At 42.0% G+C, this 22704-nt stretch overlaps 1 protein-coding gene across 4 annotated transcripts; it reads left to right on the top strand.

The window, feature by feature from the left end:
• Nucleotides 1–2815: 2815 nt before the first annotated feature.
• Nucleotides 2816–21217, top strand: CLEC12A (C-type lectin domain family 12 member A). Of its 4 annotated transcripts, XM_054718526.1 has the most exons (8): nt 2816–2917; nt 3076–3248; nt 12217–12327; nt 12517–12618; nt 13133–13321; nt 14181–14332; nt 15598–15704; nt 20957–21217. In XM_054718526.1, the coding sequence occupies exons 3-8, from the start codon at nt 12237–12239 to the stop codon at nt 21129–21131; spliced, it is 816 nt and encodes a 271-aa protein (XP_054574501.1). In that variant the 5' UTR covers nt 2816–2917; nt 3076–3248; nt 12217–12236; the 3' UTR covers nt 21132–21217. The 4 variants fall into 4 exon arrangements, with proteins under 4 accessions (XP_054574501.1, XP_054574498.1, XP_054574500.1 ...); XM_054718523.1 differs by lacking the exon at nt 3076–3248; XM_054718525.1 differs by lacking the exons at nt 2816–2917; nt 3076–3248 and adding an exon at nt 2918–2965.
• The last annotated feature ends 1487 nt before the right edge of the window (nt 21218–22704 follow it).

Raw genomic sequence — 22704 nt, 5'->3', positions numbered from 1 at the left:
AGGAAGGCAGGCAGGCAAACAGTTGGGAGCCAGCAGTCCTGGATTGTGAGAGGGATGTCCGACTGCCCGTTTAGGTCCAATCCCTGGGATTGGGCCTAAACGGGCAGTCGGACATCCCTTGAGGGGTCCCAGATTGGAGAGGGTACAGGCTGGGCTGAGGGACAACCCCCCTCCATGCACGAATTTCCTGCACCAGGCCTCTAGTCTCTTATATAAAAGGCCCGTGGCCGTCATGCTGTAACACCATCACGACCAAATGAGCAGCGGCTCTCGCGGTGGGCGGGAACTTTACTCTGGGCCCATGCCCACCTGTGCGTGCCTCAAAATCGCACGAGACCCAGACCCGGCCAGTCCCACTTCCATCCAGCCCCGCAGGGTCAGGGGAACATCCTCAGGTCCCCCGTCAAGCCCTGCTGGGCAGGGGACGTGGCCTCAGCTCCCGCTGTCCCAGCTCGAGGGCATGAAGGCACGAGGGCAAGAGGGCGTGATAACCATTTGCATATTAGCTCTTTATTGTATAGGATATTTATCACAGTTAAAAAAAGCAAAACAGAACTACAATGTATCATAGGGGATTCAAGGCAATGAAACCCTAATAGTGAATGTGGATAGAATCCCAAAACCTGCGAAAGAATCAGATCAAGAGAAGTGTCTCCAACAGGAAGTAGCAGCCAGATAAGGGGATTTCCACAAAGCCCACATAAATCACTCAGTAAGGAAGCCAGCAACAACATACATCTGTGCTTCTCTTCCTACAGCTTTCTCCCCTCCAATGTGGGGGTCAAAAACAGTAGCTATTAAATAGAGGCTTTATTGAAGCAAAGGGAAGAAGGGGAAGCAAGCAGAACATCCTGTCCTCAGAATGCTTCCCGGTCTGAAATAGTTCAAGTCAGAAGATGGAAGAGGTTTGAAACTGAAGTTTCAGTTTGGATAGATGAGCTTAGAGTTTTGATATTATGCTGGAGATAAAATTTCTGAAATGATACTGTTCTTGTTATTGATAGGGACCCCAAAACTACCCAGATGTGTGAAAATACGTCTCAGAGTGAGTTTAATGCGATGAGAGAATCAAGTTAATTTCTGTGTGCACATACAGAGCTGCAGGCCTTTCTTCCCTTCTAATGCGGTTGAGGGTTGTTGTTTATGGTCCTCGACCATAAACTTGATGATGTCAGTTCCTATTAGGTGGGCAGGAAGGGAGACGAAACCTTAAGAAATATCCCAGTCATACAAACTACTGCTTAAATATATACAATGTTTTCTGGAATCTCATGGTTGTGTTGAAGTTTTCTCCTATGTATTTTATTAACTGTTTTGTAAGGAAATGTTTCCTCTGATTTCTCAGAATGTACTGCTTCTTTTAAGCCTTTAAATCACTGCATGTGCCTAGCCTTTCCCCCCACATTTTGCTCAGGTGTTTCTACTACTAAATGTTGAGATGAGTTACTACAGAAGGAGTTTTGAATACATTGGACCCAAAGTAGAAACTATATATATTATTGGATAGCTAGATTTTGTGAAATTTAGAATCCAACTGCCTTGAAGGGCAGTAAACAAGAATGTGGAATATAATAGCCATAAGACCTTCAGTGTCTAGTGTGCAATGATTTAAAGATGGTCTGGGGTTGAGTTGGTTGCCTGGCAGGATTCTTTTGATTCATCTCGCCTCCAGTGCCTGCTGTACTCAGCTTGTGGGGTACTGTTCCCCACCAGATCTCCAGTGGCTTTTAAAAATAAGCAAAGGTAGAGATGGTCACTACTGGACCAAGCATTCTGTTGTGTACCTAGGCCCCAGCTTTATACTATTTATCCTCTTGTTGTGGCAGCCTGGATTTATAACTTTGTGCTATGCAGTTTCATTTACTGGCTAACTGACTTTGCAGAAATCTCAGTAGCTATGCTCTTGCTTCATTCAATAAGCTTTCGGTGACTTGTGAAGGGCAGAGCCTGACAGAGTGGGCAGCCAGTCCATAAAAATCACAATGTCCCGGCCAGTGTGGCTCACTGGTTGAGCATCTATCTATGAACCAGGAGATCACGGTTGGATTCCTGGTCAAGACACATGCCCGGGTTTTGGGCTCAATCCCCAGTGAGGGACATGCAGGAGGCAGCCAATCAATGATTCTCATAATTGATCTTTCTATTTCTCTCTCTCTCTCTCTCCCTTCCTCTCTGAAATCAATAAAAATATATATTTTTTAAAAACACACAATTAATTTCCTGATGCCTTTCCGTCACTTGGAAAACATTAATTGCGTCTTAATACTTGATAAATTCTATGAAAAAAGCATGGAATTGGGTAATGGATAGATTGATTGATATGTATATATATGAATGAAGAGGAAGGGAAAGAATACTTTTTGGTGAGTGGTCAGAACAATTTTTTTTTCTCATTAAAAGAATTTTTGCTGCCCATACAAATTTGTCTTTATTTTTCCAGCCAATTCACTCTGTATGTATGCACAGGGTAGACAGATTTGGAAAATTAAAATACAGAATTCCCAGTTAAATTTGAATTTCAGCTCAACCAAAAATATTGCAAATATAAGAAGTACAAACATTGCATGAGAAATACACTAAAAAGAAACAATTTTTTAAAATCTGAGATTTAAATTTAACTGGATATTTTTTTATTTTACCTGATGGCTCTGCACAGGTCACAACAAGTTTTCTTATCTTTTAAGTTGTTAAGTGTTTGGGGTTTTTCTCCATTTCCTGCTTACACCTCTCAGAGAACCCTTAGGTAGTGATGCAGCGCAGGGACTGGGGGCAGGAAAAGGCTGCACAACACAGGAAACAGAGATTGCTGCCCCAGTAAGGGCAGATCGGACCTGCAGGAAGGGGGAAGCAGCAAAGATGCCCAGAGACATTTGGAAGCAGGACCGGAGGAACCCAGTGAAAGCAGTGCATTTGGAAGGTGAGAACCACTGCAGGAACAAACAGGAAGACAGGGTGCAGTTCCACTGTGAGTAACTAGAGCTGAATTTAGCAGAGGACTCCTAGCAGCAGTGTAAATGCTATCCCCGTGTTTTTCAGTCTTTCCCCAGGAGGATAACGTTTCTATTTCACTTCCAGCTGCAAGGAGCCTTCACCTGTGGTCTGAGAGGCCGAGTCTGCGGCTTTGTCTCCAGTGCCTTCAGGAGAAATCTCCAGGCCGGGCTTTGTGTCTTTTGTACAATTACTACTGTTCATCTCCTCCAGGCTTGCAACATACGGGGAAACTTTCTGAAGTCTCTCTTTTTTTTAAGGTTTATTTTATTGTTTAAAGTATTACATATAGAATTACGTATGTCTCCTTTTCCCTCCATTGACCTCCACCTGGCCACCTCCCCCCAACCCTCTTCCCTCCACACATGCCCTCACCCTCCTGGTGTCTGTGTCCATTGGTTATGCTTATATGCACTCATACAAGTCCTTTGGTTAATCTCTTACCCCCCACCCCTTCCCCGCCTTCCCACTGAAGTTTGACAGTCTGTTCTATGCTTCTCTGTCTCTGTATCTATTTTTGTTCATCAGTTTATAATGTTCATTATATTCCACAAGTGAGTGAGATCATGTGATATTTATCTTTCTCTGACTGGCTTATTTCGAACTGGCTTTCAAATTTTCACATCTGGTGAGGTCTGTAGAGGTGCCTTCAGCTAGGTGTGATTTACTGCTGAGTTCTATGCTTTCAACCAAACCCACATTCTGCCTTTACTAACTTGTTAAAACCTTTAGCCAACTGTTTGTAACAGCTTGTATGAGTGATTTATTACCCCAGGTAAGTAAGTGTTCATGACCTGTCTCCCCTTGAAGGTGCTTTTCATTCTGACTTCGTTTTCAGTTGAGTTGACTGCCCTGTGACCTCAGATTTCTGGTGAGTTTAAGAAAAGCTGTGAATTTGCAAATTATCCAGCTTTACTTAGCTGTTGTAAAAGCAGGACTGACGTCCTTTCCAGTTTTCTGCATGAACCTGAGTCTTCCCCTCCAGTGGCTGTGTGCTCCAGAGACCCAGCCATGCAGATTTACACACTGAAGTTTTAGCTCAACTGGAGAGGGATACATTTCAGCCACACTTTGGAATCAAGACTAGAATGAGAGGCAAGAACTACCTCATCCCAAACTGATTCGCATCAGGGTTAGTTCCTGTACATTTCCAAAGTAACTGGCTACCATTGAGGGCTTAAGACTGTCAATGTAGAGAGTGTACTTCAGGAAGGTCTCAGCTGATAGGTTCTGACATGTCTATAGTTACAGATATAAGTAGGACTACTGGTTTCTGTGGTGAAAATGCTAAGGCAGCAGAATAGGGGAGATACAAGATTTCCCATGCTACAATGTCATCACCAAAATGCTTAGAATGCAACCCCTAAGCCTGCCAACAGAAGGCTCCCCGAGCCATGCATCGAAAACACCCACATGCAGCATCAGAATTCCTCCCTGGCAGCTGACATCCTACCTGCCAGATTGCTGGGCATTGCCCCAGTGTGATAGTGAGAGGACAGCTAAGCAGCTACTGTTGCCTCTGCATCTGTGATATTGTCTCCTAGTAAATGTTGTCCCAGAAAAACTGATGTGAATGTATTGGTTGACTATTGGCTCTTATATATGCTCAGTATATAACGAGCAATAGGGAGATCTCCAGTTCTGGACATTGACCTGTGGCTTATATGGCATGGAAACTCCTACAAAAAGATCATTATAAAAGTTGGACATTTGTCGTGAGAACATGGTGCAATATACAGATCCTGTAGCATAGAAACACATACCTGAAGCCTATATGATCATGTTGACCAATGTCACCCCAATAAGTTTAACAATAATTTTAAAAGTTGGACAAAATTCTAAAACAACTAACAAGACAAAACTTGAGGGACTCCAATTGGTTATAACTTAATTGTTCCTGCACATTGTTTATGTTTTACCTGACTGCAAGGAAAAAATAAAAATCTATTTGTAGAACTATATTGTTCATAATCTCCATTGTTTTTATACACAATGCCCAGCATTTCATAAAATATTATGAGGCACCCTAAAAAAAAAAAAAGAAACAAAAGAAAAGGACTAAATAAAAAAGCACCAATTGACAAGCCAAAAAGTTTCAGACACTGATAATATCAAACAGAAAATTTAAAATAAAAATGATTTGTGTGTTCAAATAAAGAGATAAAAGTATAAAGAGGCTCAACAATAGGGAAATAATTCAAGAGCCAACTAAGAGTTCTAGAACTGAGATAAATAATAATTGTAATTTAACATCATTTCATTAAGGATTAACTGATGGAAAGATAGAATCCAAGAAATAAAAGTGTTTAAGAAGGAAGGAATGGCCATTGGCATCAAATACTTCTGAGAAAAAACAGCTAAACAAATGTTATTGCTTCGCATCTGTGATATTTTCCCTAATTAAATATCCCAGAAACACTACTAACTTGTAAGTTTAGATAATATACAAAAAATATTCAATGGACGTAGTTAAAATATAGTCTTTGCTGGATTTTGTTAGGCCCATTTTGTAAAATTAGAGAAAATAAGTCAGATTGGACTGGATTGATCCTACCTAGCTAGGTGTGTGTGTGTGTGTGTGTGTGTGTGTGTGTGTGTGTGTGTGTGTGTGTGTTTGCAAAACAAGAGAAAATTGAGCTTTAAGCAATATTTGGGACTCTGATCCAGACATGGATTTGTCTTCCTTACTTTCAATGCATCTGATAGCACCATTAGTCTTGGATTTACAGGGCAATCCATTAATCTCCATTTTATTCCTTACAACATGCCTTCTGACAAAGAAATTCATTGCAAGGCAAGGGAAGTGGGCAATGAATAACAATTCATTGGACATGCCTCACCATCTAAAAGCTGCTAGCTTAGTAGAGCAGAATAATGATGTAAATGTTTTTTAAGACTCAAATGTGGTACAATCTGGGAGACAGTACTTAAGAAATATATAAAGGGAGAAACCAAGATGGTGGCATAGGTAAATACCTGAACTTGCTGCCTCGCACAACCACTTCAAAATTACAACTAAAAGACAAAATGGGTATCATCCAGATCCACGGGAAGGCTAGCTGCGTGGAAATTACACAACTAGAAGAAAAGAGAAAAACACACTGAGACTTGGAGGAGGTGCGGAGGTGCAGAAGTGAAGTGTGGAGGAACGGAGGCGTGAGCAGAAAGGGCTGGCAACTGAGTATGCTGTTGTCTTTTTCAATTGGGAGGGAGATACAAGCTCCGGACTGCTCTGAACTCCAGTTCCATGCGAGACTCTGGGGACCCAGACTCATACAGGGAGAAACTGGACTGTCTGGCATGGGGCGGAACTCGAGGGCAGCTTTCTCTCAAAGGTGCGTGCAGCGAGCATTGTTCCTGCACGGTGCCATGGGACACAGAGACGCAGGAAGCTCTTCCAGGCAGGGCTGATGGTCAGCTATTGCTGTTTGCTCCACCCTGGTGATTCCATGAGACCCTGCCTGACCCAATTTACAACCCCACCCAAGCTGTGCACAGAGGCTTTTGCATATGAATGGCCTGGCCTTTTGCAATCTGAAACCTAACATACTGCAGCTGGGTCAAAGAGCCCCAGAGCCTCCAAAAGAAGACCCAAGGCTCAACAGCAGATTGCATTGCTTCACAGCTGGGCCTCATATGGACACCTCCAAACCCCAAACAAAGAGAAGGAATCTGCAGATCTCTCTGTAGCCCATGCTGGGTGGCCTCTCTCCATGGAGATCCAAGAGCCAGTGTACCCAGTGGTCAAAGAGAGACCATCCAGACTACTAACTCTTCAGATCCATAAGAGACACAATTAGGGGGCAGATTCAGTGAGCGCCAAAGCCCCACTGAAGCAAGTCTTGCCCCATAAGGGTGTCTCCAGCACAGAAGTTCTCCCATCATAGACACAACTGATCCTCACAGCCAATTGGCCTGGAGGTCAATTCTTTCCAGTGATACCAACAACAATCAAGGCTTAACTACAACAAGACTGTGCACATAGCCCACAAAGGGTTGCACCAACAGTGTCTACCTCAGGTAATTAGGGAGGCTGAGCCACTGGACCCTATAGGACTCCTAGCACACAAAGCCATGCTATCAACACAGGGAAGCAGCCAAAATGCAGAGAAATAAACAGGTCACAAATGAAAGAAATGGAGGAAAGCAAACGACTGGATATAGAGTTCAAAACCATGGTTATATGGTTACTAAAGAATCTTCTAGAAACCTTTGAGAAACTTAGTGAGACCCTCAAGGATATGAAAAAGGACCAACTAGAAATTAAGCATACACTGACTGAAATAAAGAATAAGATACAGAGATCCAACAGTAAACTAGAGGACCCCAAGAATCAAGTCAAATATTTGAAATATGAAAAAGCAAAAAAACACCCAACCAGAAAAGCAAAAAGCAAAAAGAATCCAAAAATATGAAGATAGTGTAAGGAGCCTCTGGGACAACTTCAAGCACACCAACATCTGAATTATGGGGGTGCCAGAAGAAGAGAGATAGAAAGATATTGAAAACCTATTAGAAGAAATAATGACAGAAAACTTTCCCTACCTGATGAAAGAAATAGACTTAAAAGTCCACGAAGTGCAGAGAACGCCAAACAAAAGGAGTCCAAAGAGGACCACACCAAGACACATCATGATTAAAATGCCAAGAGCAAAAGACAAAGAGAGAATATTAAAAGCAGCAAGATAAAAACAGTTAGTTATCTACAAGGGAGTACCCATATGACTGTCAGCTGATTTCTCAACAGAAACTATGCTGGCCAGAAGGGAATGGCAAGAAATATTCAAAGTGATGAACAGTAAGAACCTACAACCAAGATTACTCTACCCAGCAAAGCTATCATTTAGAATTGAAGGTCAAATAAACAGCTTCACAGATAAGAAAAAGCTAAAGGAGTTCATCACCCCCAAACCAGTATTATATGAAATGCTGAAGGGTATTCTTTAAGAAGAGGAAGAAGAAGAAAAAGGTAAAGATAAAAATTATGAACAACAAAATGACAACAAATACATATCTATCAACAAGTGAATCTAAAAATCAAGTGAATAAAAAATCTGATGAACAGAATAAACTGGTGACTATAATAGGATCAGGAGGATAGAAAGGGAGTGGACTGACAATTCTCAGGGGGAATGGGGTGTGTTGGGTGTGGGAAGAAACTGGACAAAAATTGTACACCTATGGATAAGGACAGTGGGGGGGGGGGGGGTAAGGGCAGTGGGGGGGGTGGGAACTGGGTGGAGGGGAACTGGGGGGGAAGAGGAACAACTGTAATGATCTGAACAATAAAGATTTATTAGTAAAAAAAAGAAATATATAATCTATACTAATAATAGAAGAATATGCAAATTGTCTGGGATGCCATCACAGTAATAGTAACAACCAGCAGGCTGCCCGGGGCTACAAGGCCAGCAGGGGGGTTAGTGAGGGACCACCAAATGACTGAATAGCAGGTTGCGTGGGGCAACCAGGCTGGCAGGGTGGTTAGTGAGGGATGACCAAATGACTGAACAGCAGACTGCCTGGGGCAACCAGGCTGGCAGGGGGGTTAGTGAGAGATGATCAAATGACAGAGCAGCAGGCTGCATGGGGCAACCATGTCGGCAGGGGGGCACTTAGGGGTGACCAGACCAGCAGAGGGGGGCAGTTGGGGGCGACCAGACCTCCACGGGGGCAGTAAGGGGTGACTAGGCTGGTGGAGGGGGCAATAAGGGGTGACCAGGTTGGCAGAGGGGGGCAGTTGGGGGCAACCAGGCCAGCAGAGGGGGCGTTTTGGGGGCGACCAGGCCAGCAGGGGGTCAGTTAGCGGCAACCAAGCCAACAGGCTGGCTGGGGAGGAGGTGGCAGTTAGAGGTGATTAGGCAGGCAGGTGAGCAGTCCCAGATTGTGAGAGGGATGTCCGACTCAGTCGGATATCCTCCGAGGGGTCCCAAATTGGAGATGGTACAGGCTGTGCTGAGGGGACCCTCCCGTGCATGAATTTTGTGCACCGGGCATATATATATATATAAAAGCCTAAGTGACCATTACAGCAGAATGACTGGATGCTATGATGTGCACTGAGCAGGAAGGCAGGTAGACGGTTAGGGGTGAGCGGTCTCAGATTGTGAGAGGGATGTCCAACTGCTGGATGTCTGGCTGCAGGGATCAGGCCTAAACCGGCAGTTGGACAGGACATCCCCTGAGGGGTCCTGGATTATGAGAGGGTGCAGGCCAGGCCAGGTATGAATTTCATGCACTGGGCCTCTAGTATCCTATCTAATAAAAGAGTAATATGCAAATTGACTGTCATTCCAACACACAAGGTGGCTGCCCCCATGTGGTCAAAGATGGCTGTCCCCATGTGGACACAAGATGGCCACCACAAGATGGCCAGCAGGGGAGGGCAGTGGGGAGGGACCAGGCCTGCAAGGGAGGGCAGTTAGGGGTGATCAGGCCTGCAGGGGAGGGCAGTTAGGGGTGATCAGGCTGGAAGAGGAGGGAAGTTGGGGGTGACCGGGCCTCCAGTGAAGGGCAGTTGGGGGGGACCCAAGCCTGCAGGGGAGAGCAGCTGGGGGGACCAGGCCTGCAGGGGAGGGCAGTTAGGGGTGACCAGGCCTGCAGGGGAGGGCAGTTAGGGGCAAACAGGCTGGCAGGGGAGCAGTTAGGCATCAATCAGGTTGGCAGGGTAGTGGTTAGGGGGTAATCAGGCTGGCAGGCAGAAGCAGTTACGGGCAATCAGGAAGGCAGGCAGGCAAGCAGTTGGGAAGCAGCAGTCCTGGATTGTGAGAGGGATGTTCGACTGCCTGTTTAGGCCCGATCCTCCTGGGTATTTTACTTTATTATATTTTGTCATATAGACAAATTTTGCTCTTCTATTGTCAATTGTGTCAATCTTGAATGGCTTTATTCATCTTGTTTCTAAAGGTCTTTCCCACTTAAAGATAATAATTTAAAAAAATCCATCAGTGCATATTTTCTTCTAAAATGTTAATGTTTTCATTTTTATGTATAAATATATTATCCATAAGGAAAATAGAAGGGTTAGTCTATTCCCATCACAAGAGGCTTTTAAAAAAATATATGAGGCATTATTGCCTATGGATATATTACACTAGGCAGCCAGGATGCTTGGGTCAGGTCTCAACTTTATTACTTATCATCTGTGCGATGTTGGATAAAGACATAGTCTCTTTTTTATTTTATTTATTTTTATTTTAAAATATGTTTTTATTGATTTCAGAGAGGAAAGGAGAGGGAGAGAGAGATAGAAACATAAATGATGAGAGAGAATCATTGATCAGCTGTCTCCTGCACATTCCCTACTAGGGATCCAAGGCATGTGCCCTTGACCAGAATTGAGCCTGGGACCCTTCAGTCCACAGGCCGACACTCTATCCACTGAGCCAAATAGGGCATAACCTCTTTTTTTTTAAAAAAAAAAAAAAAGAATTTATTTTATTGATTTGAGAGAGAGAGGAAGGAGAGGGATAGAGAGATAGAAACATCAATGGTGAGAGAGAATCACTTATTGGATGTCTCCTGCATGCCCTTATTGGGAACAAAGCCCACAACCAGGTCTGAGAATCAAACCCATGACCTTTGCTCCATGGATCTACACTCAACCACTGAGTCACACCAACCTGGTCAGGACATAACCTCTTAATAGCTCACTTCCCATTTGTAAAATAAGGGTGATTATAATAGTATTAGCGCTGTAAAGATAAAACTAGCATTAGTAAAGTGCTTAGGATGAGATAATCACATGCTTTGCATATTCTTTCTTTTAAATGTTGCTGGCAAGATGTTCACTCTTATATTTTTAGATAAATTTTGATAGCATTTTTCAAGTATCAGGAGGAAAATCTGTTAGTACTTTAAGTTGACATTGCTTGTTTATATACATTTAGAAGAAGTGACTTTTTTATTACAATATTGATACTTGCAATCCAAAAGCATGTTTTCCTATTTTTAAATTTTTTTGTTCAAGAGTTTTAAAGTTTTCTTCATTTTGGTTGTGCATATTTCTAATTATTTTGTATCTATGATTTTTATTATTTAGTATCTCTTGTGAAAGGGATCTATTATTGTATTTAATCTTACTGTCTATTCCAACATATAATAAAGCAGTTAATATTTTTATTACGTACTTAAAAAAATCTTTACATATTCGCTTTAGTAAAAAACAAACAAACAAAATGTCAATCCATTTTATGGTATTTATGGGGGGCAATACCAATGCAAAATTTCAGGTAAGATTTACTAATGAAATTAGAAAGAACTTATTCAACAACAATCGTTCCACAACCCCACCTCCACCTTGCATACTTGGTCAAGAAATGAATGAGTCTCTGCCTCCTGAGAATGCTGTGTCACACTTACCAGACGCCTGCCTGCATAACCCTGCAGACGCATTTCCTTCCTCCTTTTGATAGCTTAGCTGAAATCTGGCTTGAATTGATTGAGCCATCTGCAGAAAGATAGCAAGGCTGAGCTCAGCTTTTCTGATCTGCCAAACCATTTTTAGAACCTTTGGTATACCTGCATTGACCACCCCATTGGTATGCATACTTCCTAACATGGTCCCTGAGCCCCAGGTCCCTTAGTATATTTCTTGTATTCTAGGGAAACTAGGTATTCTATCTCATCTTGGCTAATCTATACCCATGTCACAAACTGTCAAGGTAGAGCTTACACTCTCCCTTTCTCCGGGCGTGCCCTTTGTGTCTTTGCTGTCTCCTGGCTATGACAAACCCCCTCTGTCAGAACCTTTGCCATGACATGTGCAGAGCATCTATGCCAGGCCATTTTTGTGGAGCAGTGAGTGTTTGAGAATTGTGCCCTCTTTGTTATTTCTCTGCTTGAAAGTTTGTGTCCAATAAATTTGATGTCTGCATCATGTTTGCCCTAGTGATCCATAACCCCTTGTACAACACTGGTGATACCCAGACACAAATTTGAAAATTACTCTGTAGTTGGTAGACACAGAGAAATAAGAAAAAGGAAGAGATAAGAGGAAGAGTGTCAGTATAGTCCTTCTTGCACAAGTTCTCTGTTCTTGTCTCAGGCCACAGGAGGGTTGCAGCTCATTTTCAAACTTGTTGGAGGTTCATAAGAGGTTTAAAAACAGAAGTTTAAGTTTTAGTTTATAAACAGAATTAAAAATCACAACTCCTGTTTAACATTCAACTGTTAGTTTAACCTTCATCTTTTTTTTCTTTTTCTTTTGTTTTTGTTTTTGTTGTCAAGCTTTCTTTTAATAGCTATCAATGTCTGAAGAAGTTACTTATGCAGATCTAAAATTCCAGGATTCCAGTGAGACCGAAAATATTCAGGAGTTTGACCAAGTTGGTGTGAAAGGTAAGATTCTGAGCTATGGATGTTTTGTAAGATGGAAGAAGTATAGAAGGTGGTAGAAGTATAAGGGCTTTACCAGGACATGTTAGGGAAGAAAAAATATGCAAAATGCATGAATGAATGAATGAATTAATGAATCAAATTAAGATGTATACCATTTCCAAGCCTTTCTGCTAATTTTGCTTTCCACAGCACCTCCTGCTCCTTCCCATGTGTGGCGTCAAAGAGCCTTGGCGGCTCTGATTCTTCTGTGCCTTCTGCTGCTGATTGGACTGGGAGTGTTGGGAAGCATATGTATGTATTACCCAAGTTTTCTTTGTGTGTGTGTTTTTAAAAAAATCTTGACCCAAGTATGTGTTCATTGATTCTTAGAGAGAGAGCAACTAAGATAGAGAGAGAGAGAGAGGAACATCGACATGAAAAAGAAAATTGATTGGTTGCATCTAGTATGCCTCCCCTCCCCCGCCCCCCACAACCTTTTGGTGTATGGGACAATGCTTCAACCCAGCTACCTGGCCAGGGCCTCACCCATGTTTTGATTGAATGCAAAGGCACTTAGAATTGCATGAGTTTTACAAGGAAGTTCACTTTTTGAATTGAGGCTTTGAAATGATTATAAGCAATATGTGAACACAAAGGGGAATTTATAACTAAGTCCTTACAGTATTGTATTTCGTCTCTTTCCCTCATTCTTGTGAAATGAATGCTTCCCTAGACCTTCAATATTCTTAATATTATTTCAGAATAAAGGAGGTGATGAATGTATTGAGGGATTAACATTTTATATCATTTCTTTTTTTTAATGGAGTTTACCTAAGTTTGAAAATAGAAATGGAAAAATTGGAAGAGCTACAAAATTTCAAAGACAAACTTCAGAATAATGTTTCTCTACAACTAACATATAATATGGATAGTCTCAAGAAGATCAGGAATCTCTCTAGCACACTGCAAGAAATGGCCACCAAATTATGTTATGAGCTATATCAAAAAGAACCAGGTAATCCTATATTCCTGTCTGAGTTATTTATCATACAATGAACTAATCCTAGGAGTCACTTGAGAATCAGTCTTTCCTTAGGAAGTCATTATTTGGGGGAAGGAATTAAATCTGGTTGACAGAGTACTTAATATTTCTATTTAGTTAAAGGAAAAACAGAAAAAGTAATAATAACGTAGACCCCAAAATTATAGGGATGACAGTAACTTAATGAAACATTAAACAATATACATTTTCTCTAATCTGACATTCATTAGGTTTTTCTGGGTAATGAATTAATAGAAGATTGGGAGAAAAGTATATCTCTTTATAGGTGACTTAGTTCCTAAATTTCAGTGAATTCTTAATAAGAGTCAGGAGAAAATAAAGGTATGCCTTGCCCTTGTAACACTTTCTATAACTATTATAAATAAAATATGTTCTTTGTGCCCTTGCAAAGTTTCCCAAATATTCAACAAGTCAGAGCTAGAAATGGTCTCTTTGAAGAAGGCAGGACTGATGTAGGTTTGTGGGCTTGATTCTCACTACCCAATGTTTTTAGGATTAGCCTTTACTACCTTGTAGTAATATCAAAAATGACAAAGAGAGAAAGAAATTAATTAATTATTATCCAGGGCTCCTGAGGTAGGAAAATGTACTGGAAGATAAGTGTTTAATTTGAAATGTGTTGTTCAAAATATGTTTTAGACACATTGTGGTGGTATAGAGGGTCCTAGAACACAAGATTCATTTTCTTCACCTTTAATGTACAAAGAAAAAAGACAAGTAAATTTGGTTAATTTAACATAGAGGACAATGGGAATAATGAGAATAATGATGATTATCAAACACACCACGTAGAACTACATTATTTTTCCAGAGCACAAATGTAAACCTTGTCCAGAGAAATGGATGTGGCATGAAGACAGATGTTATGGAGAATTAAAAAAGTATGAGACATGGAAACAGAGTGACTTAATATGTTCTATTCACAATGCCAGCCTGGTGAAGATTAAGAACAAAAGTGTATTGGTAAGCTCCTATGGATCTCTGCTTGTGAGGAGGGAAATCATTTTTCCCAAGGTAGAATAAGTAGGAGTGAGGCATGTTGGGGAAGATCTGTACCAATCCTGACATGATTCTGGCTTATTCTAGTTGGAGTATGATGTGACTGAGACTTGGCACATTTATCTCAGGTAGCCAAGGTAAAGCATATAAAACTTTAGCTTAGAACCCTAGTATCAGCCTGCCTGAGAGGCTGGGCAAATGAATAGATATGGGGCACCCAGAATCAGGTCTGTAAGCTTTTCCAAAGTTTAGGATCAACCTTTAAGACATGATTTATGAGCATTTATCTAAAAACAGAAGATCTGGAAATTATTCCTGAGGTTTACCAATTCCAAAAGATATACAAAGGAGGAGATTCTTTCTTTCCACTATTTGTATTTTTTTTTTAACTAAGAGAGAAAGCCAATATATACTAGAATAGGAATATAGTTTAATGTATAAAAAAGCAGAATTAAGATGGGATGGCAAAGGCAAGTGCCAAGCAAATATATTGCACAGAGTTCCTGGGTCTGAGAAAAAGTGAGTTCTCTGGAAGATTTGTTTATATATTTATTTTTCAAATATCTAAATAGTATCTCCATATTTTACTTATTACTCAACATTTCTGGTATCAGATGGTAATCACATATTTATTTTTCAAGGCAAAAATTCATTTTCCCCATAGTCTCAGCTTCCCTACTCAAACATCTTCCTCATCCTTCAAAAAAAAAAAAAAGAGCGGGAAATCAATCCATAGCTCTTCTTCATGTGTTTTTCCTCAAATGATCTATTTGTAGTATTTATTTAAAAAATGTTACTTTGACTACACAACTCTGGACTGGTTTTAAGTTCTGTTCCATAACCACTCTCATTTGACTTTGCTACATTTTCTCCTCCTCTTTCTATTCTATTTACATGTATTTATAGCCACCTCTTTGCCCCTAGACAAATATTTACTGTTCAATATTTGAATCCTGAAGTTTGTGAACTTCATTGACTCTTATATTAAGATTATGAGTGGATTGGTAGATCCTTCTTCATGTGAGACATTTACTGATGTATAAACGCTGGAAAAACTCTTATATTAGTAGTGAAAAACACTGCCTCAATTTTCTTTAATGACAATGAAAAATAGTAGTACAATGTTTAAAATGTTAACTTAAGACAGTTATTTGTAAGAAATTACATTATGAGGTAAAATACAGAAATGGAAGGTAGTTATTTTAACAAACTATCTCTATTTCCTGTAGGAATTTATAAAGTCCAAGAAATTCTATAACTATTGGTTAGGATTATCTCCCAGAGAAGATTACAAATCTAATAAAGACTTGGATGAAACAATTATCTCCTCTGACTGGTAAGTCTTTAGTCATGTTGAATGTTTCTTTTCTTCAGGAGCATTGTAGGTTACAAATAAAACTGGCTTCGATTAAAATTGTATCTGGAAAGCATTATTTTCCATAAGGCTTCCTTAATGCATCTAATAATGCAAGAAGTTGACACAAATGTCTTTCTATTATCTTGACAAGTTACTAACAAAATTATGGTAGCCAAATAAGGGAGAATTTCCATGGATAGTGCTTTTATCTAAGAGAACAATAGAAACCAACAAAATTCAGTGGACTCTAACATGTACTTAAAATGATGCTAAGTGCTGTGATTCACAGATAAGTGAAAGATGGATTCTGCCCTTAGTTTCTTAACCATTAATTGTATGATTAGACTAGTTTTAAAAATCTACAGATAAAAAGAATAGAAGTGAAAATGCTTCAGTCAGAATAACAAAACATAAATTTTAGCTTTGAAATTTGTGTTATAAACTGACATTTGAAATGGCCATCTTTAATGGAAATTCTAGAGATAGACTAGAAGAGAATTTTTGGTAAAGAGAATAAAATGAACTTGGGCATGGTATATTGCATATATGCTTTATATAAAATATTTCATTGTGTAATATATTTAAAATGTAATTATATGCCCTAGCTGGCTTGGCTCAGTGGATAGAGCATCAGCCTGCAGACTGAAGGGTCCCGGATTCAATTTTGGTCAGGGGTACATGCCCGGGTTGTGGGCTCAATCCCTGGTGGGTGGTGTGCAGAAGGCAGCCAACCAATGATTATCTGTCCTCATTGATGTTTCTATCTCTCACTCCTTCTCCCTTCTTCTCTGAAATAAATAAAAATATATTTTAAAAAATAATTAAAAAATAAAATAAAATAAAGAGGTAATATGCAAATTGACCATCACTCCAACACACAAGATGGCCCCTCCCATGTGGTCAAAGATGGCTGCCCCCATGTGGACACAAGATGGCCGCCACAGGATGGCTGGCAGGGGAAGGTAGTTGTGGGCGACCAGGCCTGCAGGGGAGGGCAGTTAGGAGTGACCAGGCCTGCAGGGGAGGGCAGTTAGGGGAACCAGGCCAGCAGGGGAGGGCAGTTGGGGGGGACCAGGCCTATAGGAGAGGGGAGCAGTTAGGCATCTATCAGGCTGGCAGGGGAGTGGTTAGGGGGTAATCAGGCTGGCAGGCAGAAGCAGTTAGGGGAAATCAGGAAGGCAGGCAGGTGAGCATTTGGAAGCCAGCAGTCCTGGATTATGAGAGGGATGTCTGACTGCCCATTTAGGCCTGATCCCAGTGGGCTGTTGGACATCCTTCAAGGGGTCCCAGATTGGAGAGGGTGCAGGCTGGGCTGAGGGACACCCCCCATGTACAAATTTTGTGCACTGGGCCTCTAGTGTAATTATAAATGGATTCATATGTTGTATTTGTTCAGCTTGTAATGAGGAAAAAAGCAAGACTTACATAAAAGTAATGTCAAAATTTTATTGGTAGTGTATAATCCCTTTAATTTCAGAAGTAGACAAAACTGGACTAAAGAAAAAAACCGAGTCTTAACCTGTTGTAAACCATGAATTTGCACATACCTGTTTGTTGAGGACACATCAAGCTGGAGCAAACTCAGGGTGACTGTGTTGAGGTGTTGCCACATTGAATCTAAACTCTGAGATTCCTGCATACTCACTACCTTGGGGTAGACAGTAAATAGAAGCTTTGACTGATTTTTGTTTTGTTTTGTTTTAGTTGTTTTTTCCTTTAGATAAAAAAAAAATAGGTGTAGGAATATGAGTGAAAAAGACAAGGCATCTCTAGCTTTGGCAGTTTGCAATGACAAGATAGAGTAGGGGATAAGATAAGTACAGATATATTTAAGGAGAAAAGGATATATAGTTTAAAGATCTCATTTGGAGTGAAGGATTAGGGGTAAAGGTAATGTGTGTATCAAGGGAGAGTATAAATGGGATCTTTTTTTGAAAAAGTAGAATTTCCATGTGTTTATTTGCAATTTTTGCTAATCCTATCTAATAAAGAGGGAATATGCTAATTGACTGCCCTGCCATCAAAGATGGTGGCACTTATAGCCAATAAGGTGGGAATATGCTAATTAACTGCCCCACCCTTAAATATGGTGGCACCCACAGCCAAAAAGTAGGGAATATGCCAATTTACTGCCCCACCTTCAAAGATAGTGGTGCCCACAGCCACAAGATGGTGGTGCCCAGTCCCCTCAGCCTTGCCACGTTCCTGCCTCCAGAGTCTCCCAGTCCCCATAGCCTCCCAGCTGCCCAGGGCCAGCCCGAGCACAGGCAAGCCTCAGATATTGGCTGCCCAGCCGCTCAGGGCCAGCCTGAGGTGCAGGTATCTAGGGCCTGCCGAGGCTTGCACTACCAACAATGGAAGCAGCAGAGGTGTGATGGGGCATCGCTTCCCCTGATCGCCGGGTCACCTCCAAACCCTGAGGTCTTCTGGACTGTGAGAGGGGGAAGGCCGGGCTGAGGGATCTCCCCTCCAGTGCATGAATTTTCATACACCGGGCCTCTAGTTGGAAGATAATATATAATAGGCTGGAAACATAATAGATTATTTCTTTTTTTTATTTTTTTATTTTTTTTTATTTTTTATTTTTTTAAAAATATATTTTATTGATTTTTTTACAGAGAGGAAGAGAGAGGGATAGAGAGTTAGAAACATCGATGAGAGAGAAACACCGATCAGCTGCCTCTTGCACACCCCCTACTGGGGATGTGCCCGCAACCAAAGTACATGCCCTTGACCGGAATTGAACCCGGGACCTTTGAGTCCACAGGCCGACGCTCTATCCACTGAGCCAAACCGGTTTCGGCAGATTATTTCTAATTATCTATCTAATAAAAGAGTAATATCCAAATTGACCATCACTCCAACACACAAAATGGCTGCCCCCCTGTGGACACAAGATGGCCACCACAAGATGGACAGCAGGGGAGGGCAGTTGGAAGGGACCAGACCTGCAAGGGAGGGTAGTTGTAGGCATTCAGGCCAGCAGGGGAGGGTAGTTGGGAGGGACCAGGCCTGCAAGGGAGGGCAGCTGGAGGTAATCAAGCCTGCAGGGGAGGGCAGTTAGGGGTGACCAGGCTGGCAGAGAAGGGAAGTTGGGGGTGACCGGGCCTGAAGGGAAGTGCAGTTGGGGGGGACCAGGCCTGCAGGGGAGGGCAGTTAGGAGTGACCAGACCTGCAGGGGAGGGCAGTTAGGGGTGACCAGGCCTACAGGAGAGGGCAGTTAGGGGAAAACAGGCTGGCAGGGGAGCAGTTAGGCATCTATCAGGCTGGCAGGGGAGTGGTTAGGGGGTGATTAGGCTGGCAGACAGAAGCGGTTAGGGGCAATTAGGAAGGAAGGCAGGTGAGCAGTTGGGAGCAAGCAGTCCTGGATTGTGAGAGGGATGTCCGGCTGCCCCTTTAGGCCCGATCCTACCAGAATCGGGCCTAAAGGGTCAGCCGGACATCCCTCGAGGGGTCCCAGATTGGAGAGGGGGAGAGGGTGCAGGCTGGGCTGAGGGACACACACCCCGTGCATGAATTTCATGCACTGGGCCTCTAGTAAGTAAATAATACTGAAATAAAAATTATACAATAATATATGTATATAAAACACATTATATTTGTGTATAATACATAATTACATATGTTTGCATATATGATTCCCTTTTGAACTTTTTTCTGGAAAGGGGTGTGATCAATGACATCAGTATATCACCTCAAATAGAAATTTTTACTTTTGAATATTTAATTGATGAACTTATTTATTGATTAATGATCATAATTTATCAGCTCAAGTATTAATACTAATTTTTTTCAAAAGATAATATTTTCAATTTACAAATTTGTCTTAATTCATAATCCCTGACCAATAATCTTGTATTAGGGGCTGGTAATAATTCAGAACTTCAGAGTAAAAATCTCTAAAAAACACCTAGAGGGAGAGAAGGGGGTCTTAACATATGGTTACAGGAGAAAATTTGACTTTGGATGGTGGGCACATGATACAATTTCTATAATAATAAAAGTGTAATATGCAAATTGACCAAACAACTGAACAGAGAACAACTATCTGGACAACCTTCTGGATGACCACGCTATGACACGCACTGGCGCCAGACCAGCCAAGGCAGGTGTGATGCAATTGGTCAGGGGGCCTGCCATTGACCCACGATCACCCCACATAGGGAGGCCCAGGCCACCCTCTGTGGAGCAATGGATGGGGTGGGCTCCATGATCGATCGTCCCAAAGAGGGAGGCCCAGGCCACCCGGCCAACGGCACTGCAGTGGGTGGGAGGGACCTCCCTCTATGTGGTGATCGATCATGGAGTCCTGGCTGGGTTGGTGGGGCCTCCGTCTGAGGGGCAATCAATCTGGGGGCCCCACAATCGATCACCCCACAAAGGGAGGCCCATGCCAGCCAAGTGATCACACCCACAACTGTTGCCCATAGAGGGAGGAGGCAATTGGTGGTGGGGATGCAGGGGCAGCATGGCCAGATGGCAAGCAGTGGCAGCAGCAGGGGCAGAGCCAGCTGCCGGAACCTGGGGGAAGGAAAGCCCCAATAGGCCCTGATTGCCATCCAGGACTAGGGCCCTACCTGAGGGGTCCCGGATTGTGGGAGGGCATAGGCCGGGCTGAGGGACACTCCCCTAATGCACAAATTTTGTGCACTTGGCCTCTAGTATGTTAATATGACCAATGTAACACCAATAAATCTAACTTTAAAAAAAGAACACTTTTAAAAATGGACAAGAACTTAATAAAATGTGTTATACTGTCTTTATCATAAAAATAAATTTAAAAAAACAAACTAGAGGGATATATCACTTGGGGATGATGTTGAGCTTAAAGTATCATATTAGGTTAATTATTGGCTTTAGTGATTATGAAAAGTATTTGAGGAGGACAGTGTCAAAGATTTATTGCTGAGCCAGTTAGACTAGAAAATCTAATGGAATTGCATTATTCTAAATCATATTAGGTATTAGGGAATAGAAATGCTATGTCTAAAAGAACAGCAAATATTCTAGATGTGAGAAAGAGAACAAGGCAGAGAAAAATAAGGCAGTGTTTGACATTGTATATATGTCAATAAAAATTAGTAACCTGAATGCTATAAATAATAATTAAAACTTATTTTAGATGATGCAGAACCTGGGAGCAATGATATACTGGAAAAGCAATTTTTGTGTTTGTGAATATATTTCAAATGTTTGACCAACCTAATGTGATTCATTATTTTCTCTTTCAGGTTTACAGGAAACACAATTGACTTAAATGGTGAAATGTATTGTGGATATATACATTATATGTATGTTTACTATGATACCTGCACTAACAAAAAAAATGTTATGTGTGAGAAGTTACCTAATCCAGTGAAGATTGAGAGCATACTAATGAATGAAAAACCAGATGGAAGAATGTAGTTAGTGTAACTATTTTGCCTTAGCAACTTTAAGGTTCATACATCTTGTGGACCACACAAATGAAATAAAGATGCTGTGAAACTAAATTTGTGCCTCTCTCCTAACAATTTACATTTTCAAATTTCCTCTTTCTCTTCATTTTCTAAGTAAAAAACAAAACAAAAAAACCTTGACATGCCTAACGTCAAACCATTTCATTTACAATCCAGATAATATTAAGCATCAATACAGTGTCTTGAGTGAGAACACTGAAAATGAAAACAATTTTTTTTCTTTGACATAGACAAGATAAATACCAACCTCATGGAGAATCAAAGAAAATTGAATCTAAGAATATATAGAAGGGTAATAAATCATGACCAATTGAGAATTATTCTAGTAATACAGATTGATTTAAATTTTGAAAAAGAAAGAAAGAGAGAGAAAGAAAGGAAGGAAGGAAGGAAGGAAGGAAGGAAGGAAGGAAGGAAGGAAGGAAGGAAAGAAGGAAGGAAGGAAGGAAGGAAGGAAGGAAGGAAGGAAGGAAATGAAATTGCTTGTCCTGCCTATATAGTGTCATCCAGGACTTATATCCATGAATTTAGAGAGTCATTTGGTCAACTTAAGAAATAATATAACACCTCATGCCTGACTGGGGAACACACATTCTAACATAGAGGTAAGAAATGTGGGCAATTGACCATAGAACCCACTTGTCATATCACAAACTAAAGCAACATAAAGCTGGAGATAGACTGAGCAATGGAAAGAACTCAGGGCTGTTTGAAAGCACAGATGGAGAACCAGCTCAGAGTTAATACTTATGACAACACTAGGGGCCCAGTGCACGAATTCATGTGCCTTGAAAGGAAATGTGGGCCGCAGGACTGTGGTGAGCATAGGGGTGGGTCTCGGCCCATCCTCCGCGACTCCGCTCGGCCCCTCCCGCTGCAGCCTCATCCCACAGCTGCCGCTGCTCCCATGTGCACCCACTGTATTCTATCTGGTGTGTAGTGATTGGGGCCAGCGCTGTCAGTGGGTGTGAGCAGTGGCTGCTGCCCCAATCACCCCTCAGGAGCACGGGGAACTGAGAAGCCCTCAGGGGCGATCAGGGTCAGTGGGTTCAAGCAGTGGCTCCGGCGCCAGCAGCGGGTACAAACAGGGCCGTCGCCAGCAGCAGGTGTGAGAGGCAGCTGCTGGCCCTGATCGTCCCTCAGGAGCATGGGAAGGTGGAGAAGCCCTCAGTGGCGATTGGGGCTGGCAGCCACTGCTCACACCCACTGCCAGTGTCGAGTGATTGGGGCCGACACTGGGCACCGGCAGCAGGTGCAACCAGCCTCTCTGGTGCTGGCTGCAGGTGTTAGCAGGGCTGGCGTTGGCAGTGGTTGTGAGCAGCAGCTCTGGTGCTGGTAGCAGATGCTAGTGGAGCCGTCACTAGCAGTGGGTGCTAGAGGTGGCTGCTGGCCCCGATCACCCCTTAGGAGCAGGGGGAGGTGGAGAAGCCCTGAGGGGCGATTGGGGCCGGCAGCTTCTGCTCGCACCCACTGATGGCACCAAGCGATCAGGGCTGTTGCCAGGCGCTGGCAGCAGGTAT

The sequence above is a fragment of the Eptesicus fuscus genome, chromosome 7 (assembly GCF_027574615.1).
Source record: "Eptesicus fuscus isolate TK198812 chromosome 7, DD_ASM_mEF_20220401, whole genome shotgun sequence".
NCBI classification, from domain to species: domain Eukaryota; kingdom Metazoa; phylum Chordata; class Mammalia; order Chiroptera; family Vespertilionidae; genus Eptesicus; species Eptesicus fuscus.
Note: the sequence above shows the minus strand (reverse complement) of the source record. Positions and strands in the feature narration are given on the sequence as shown.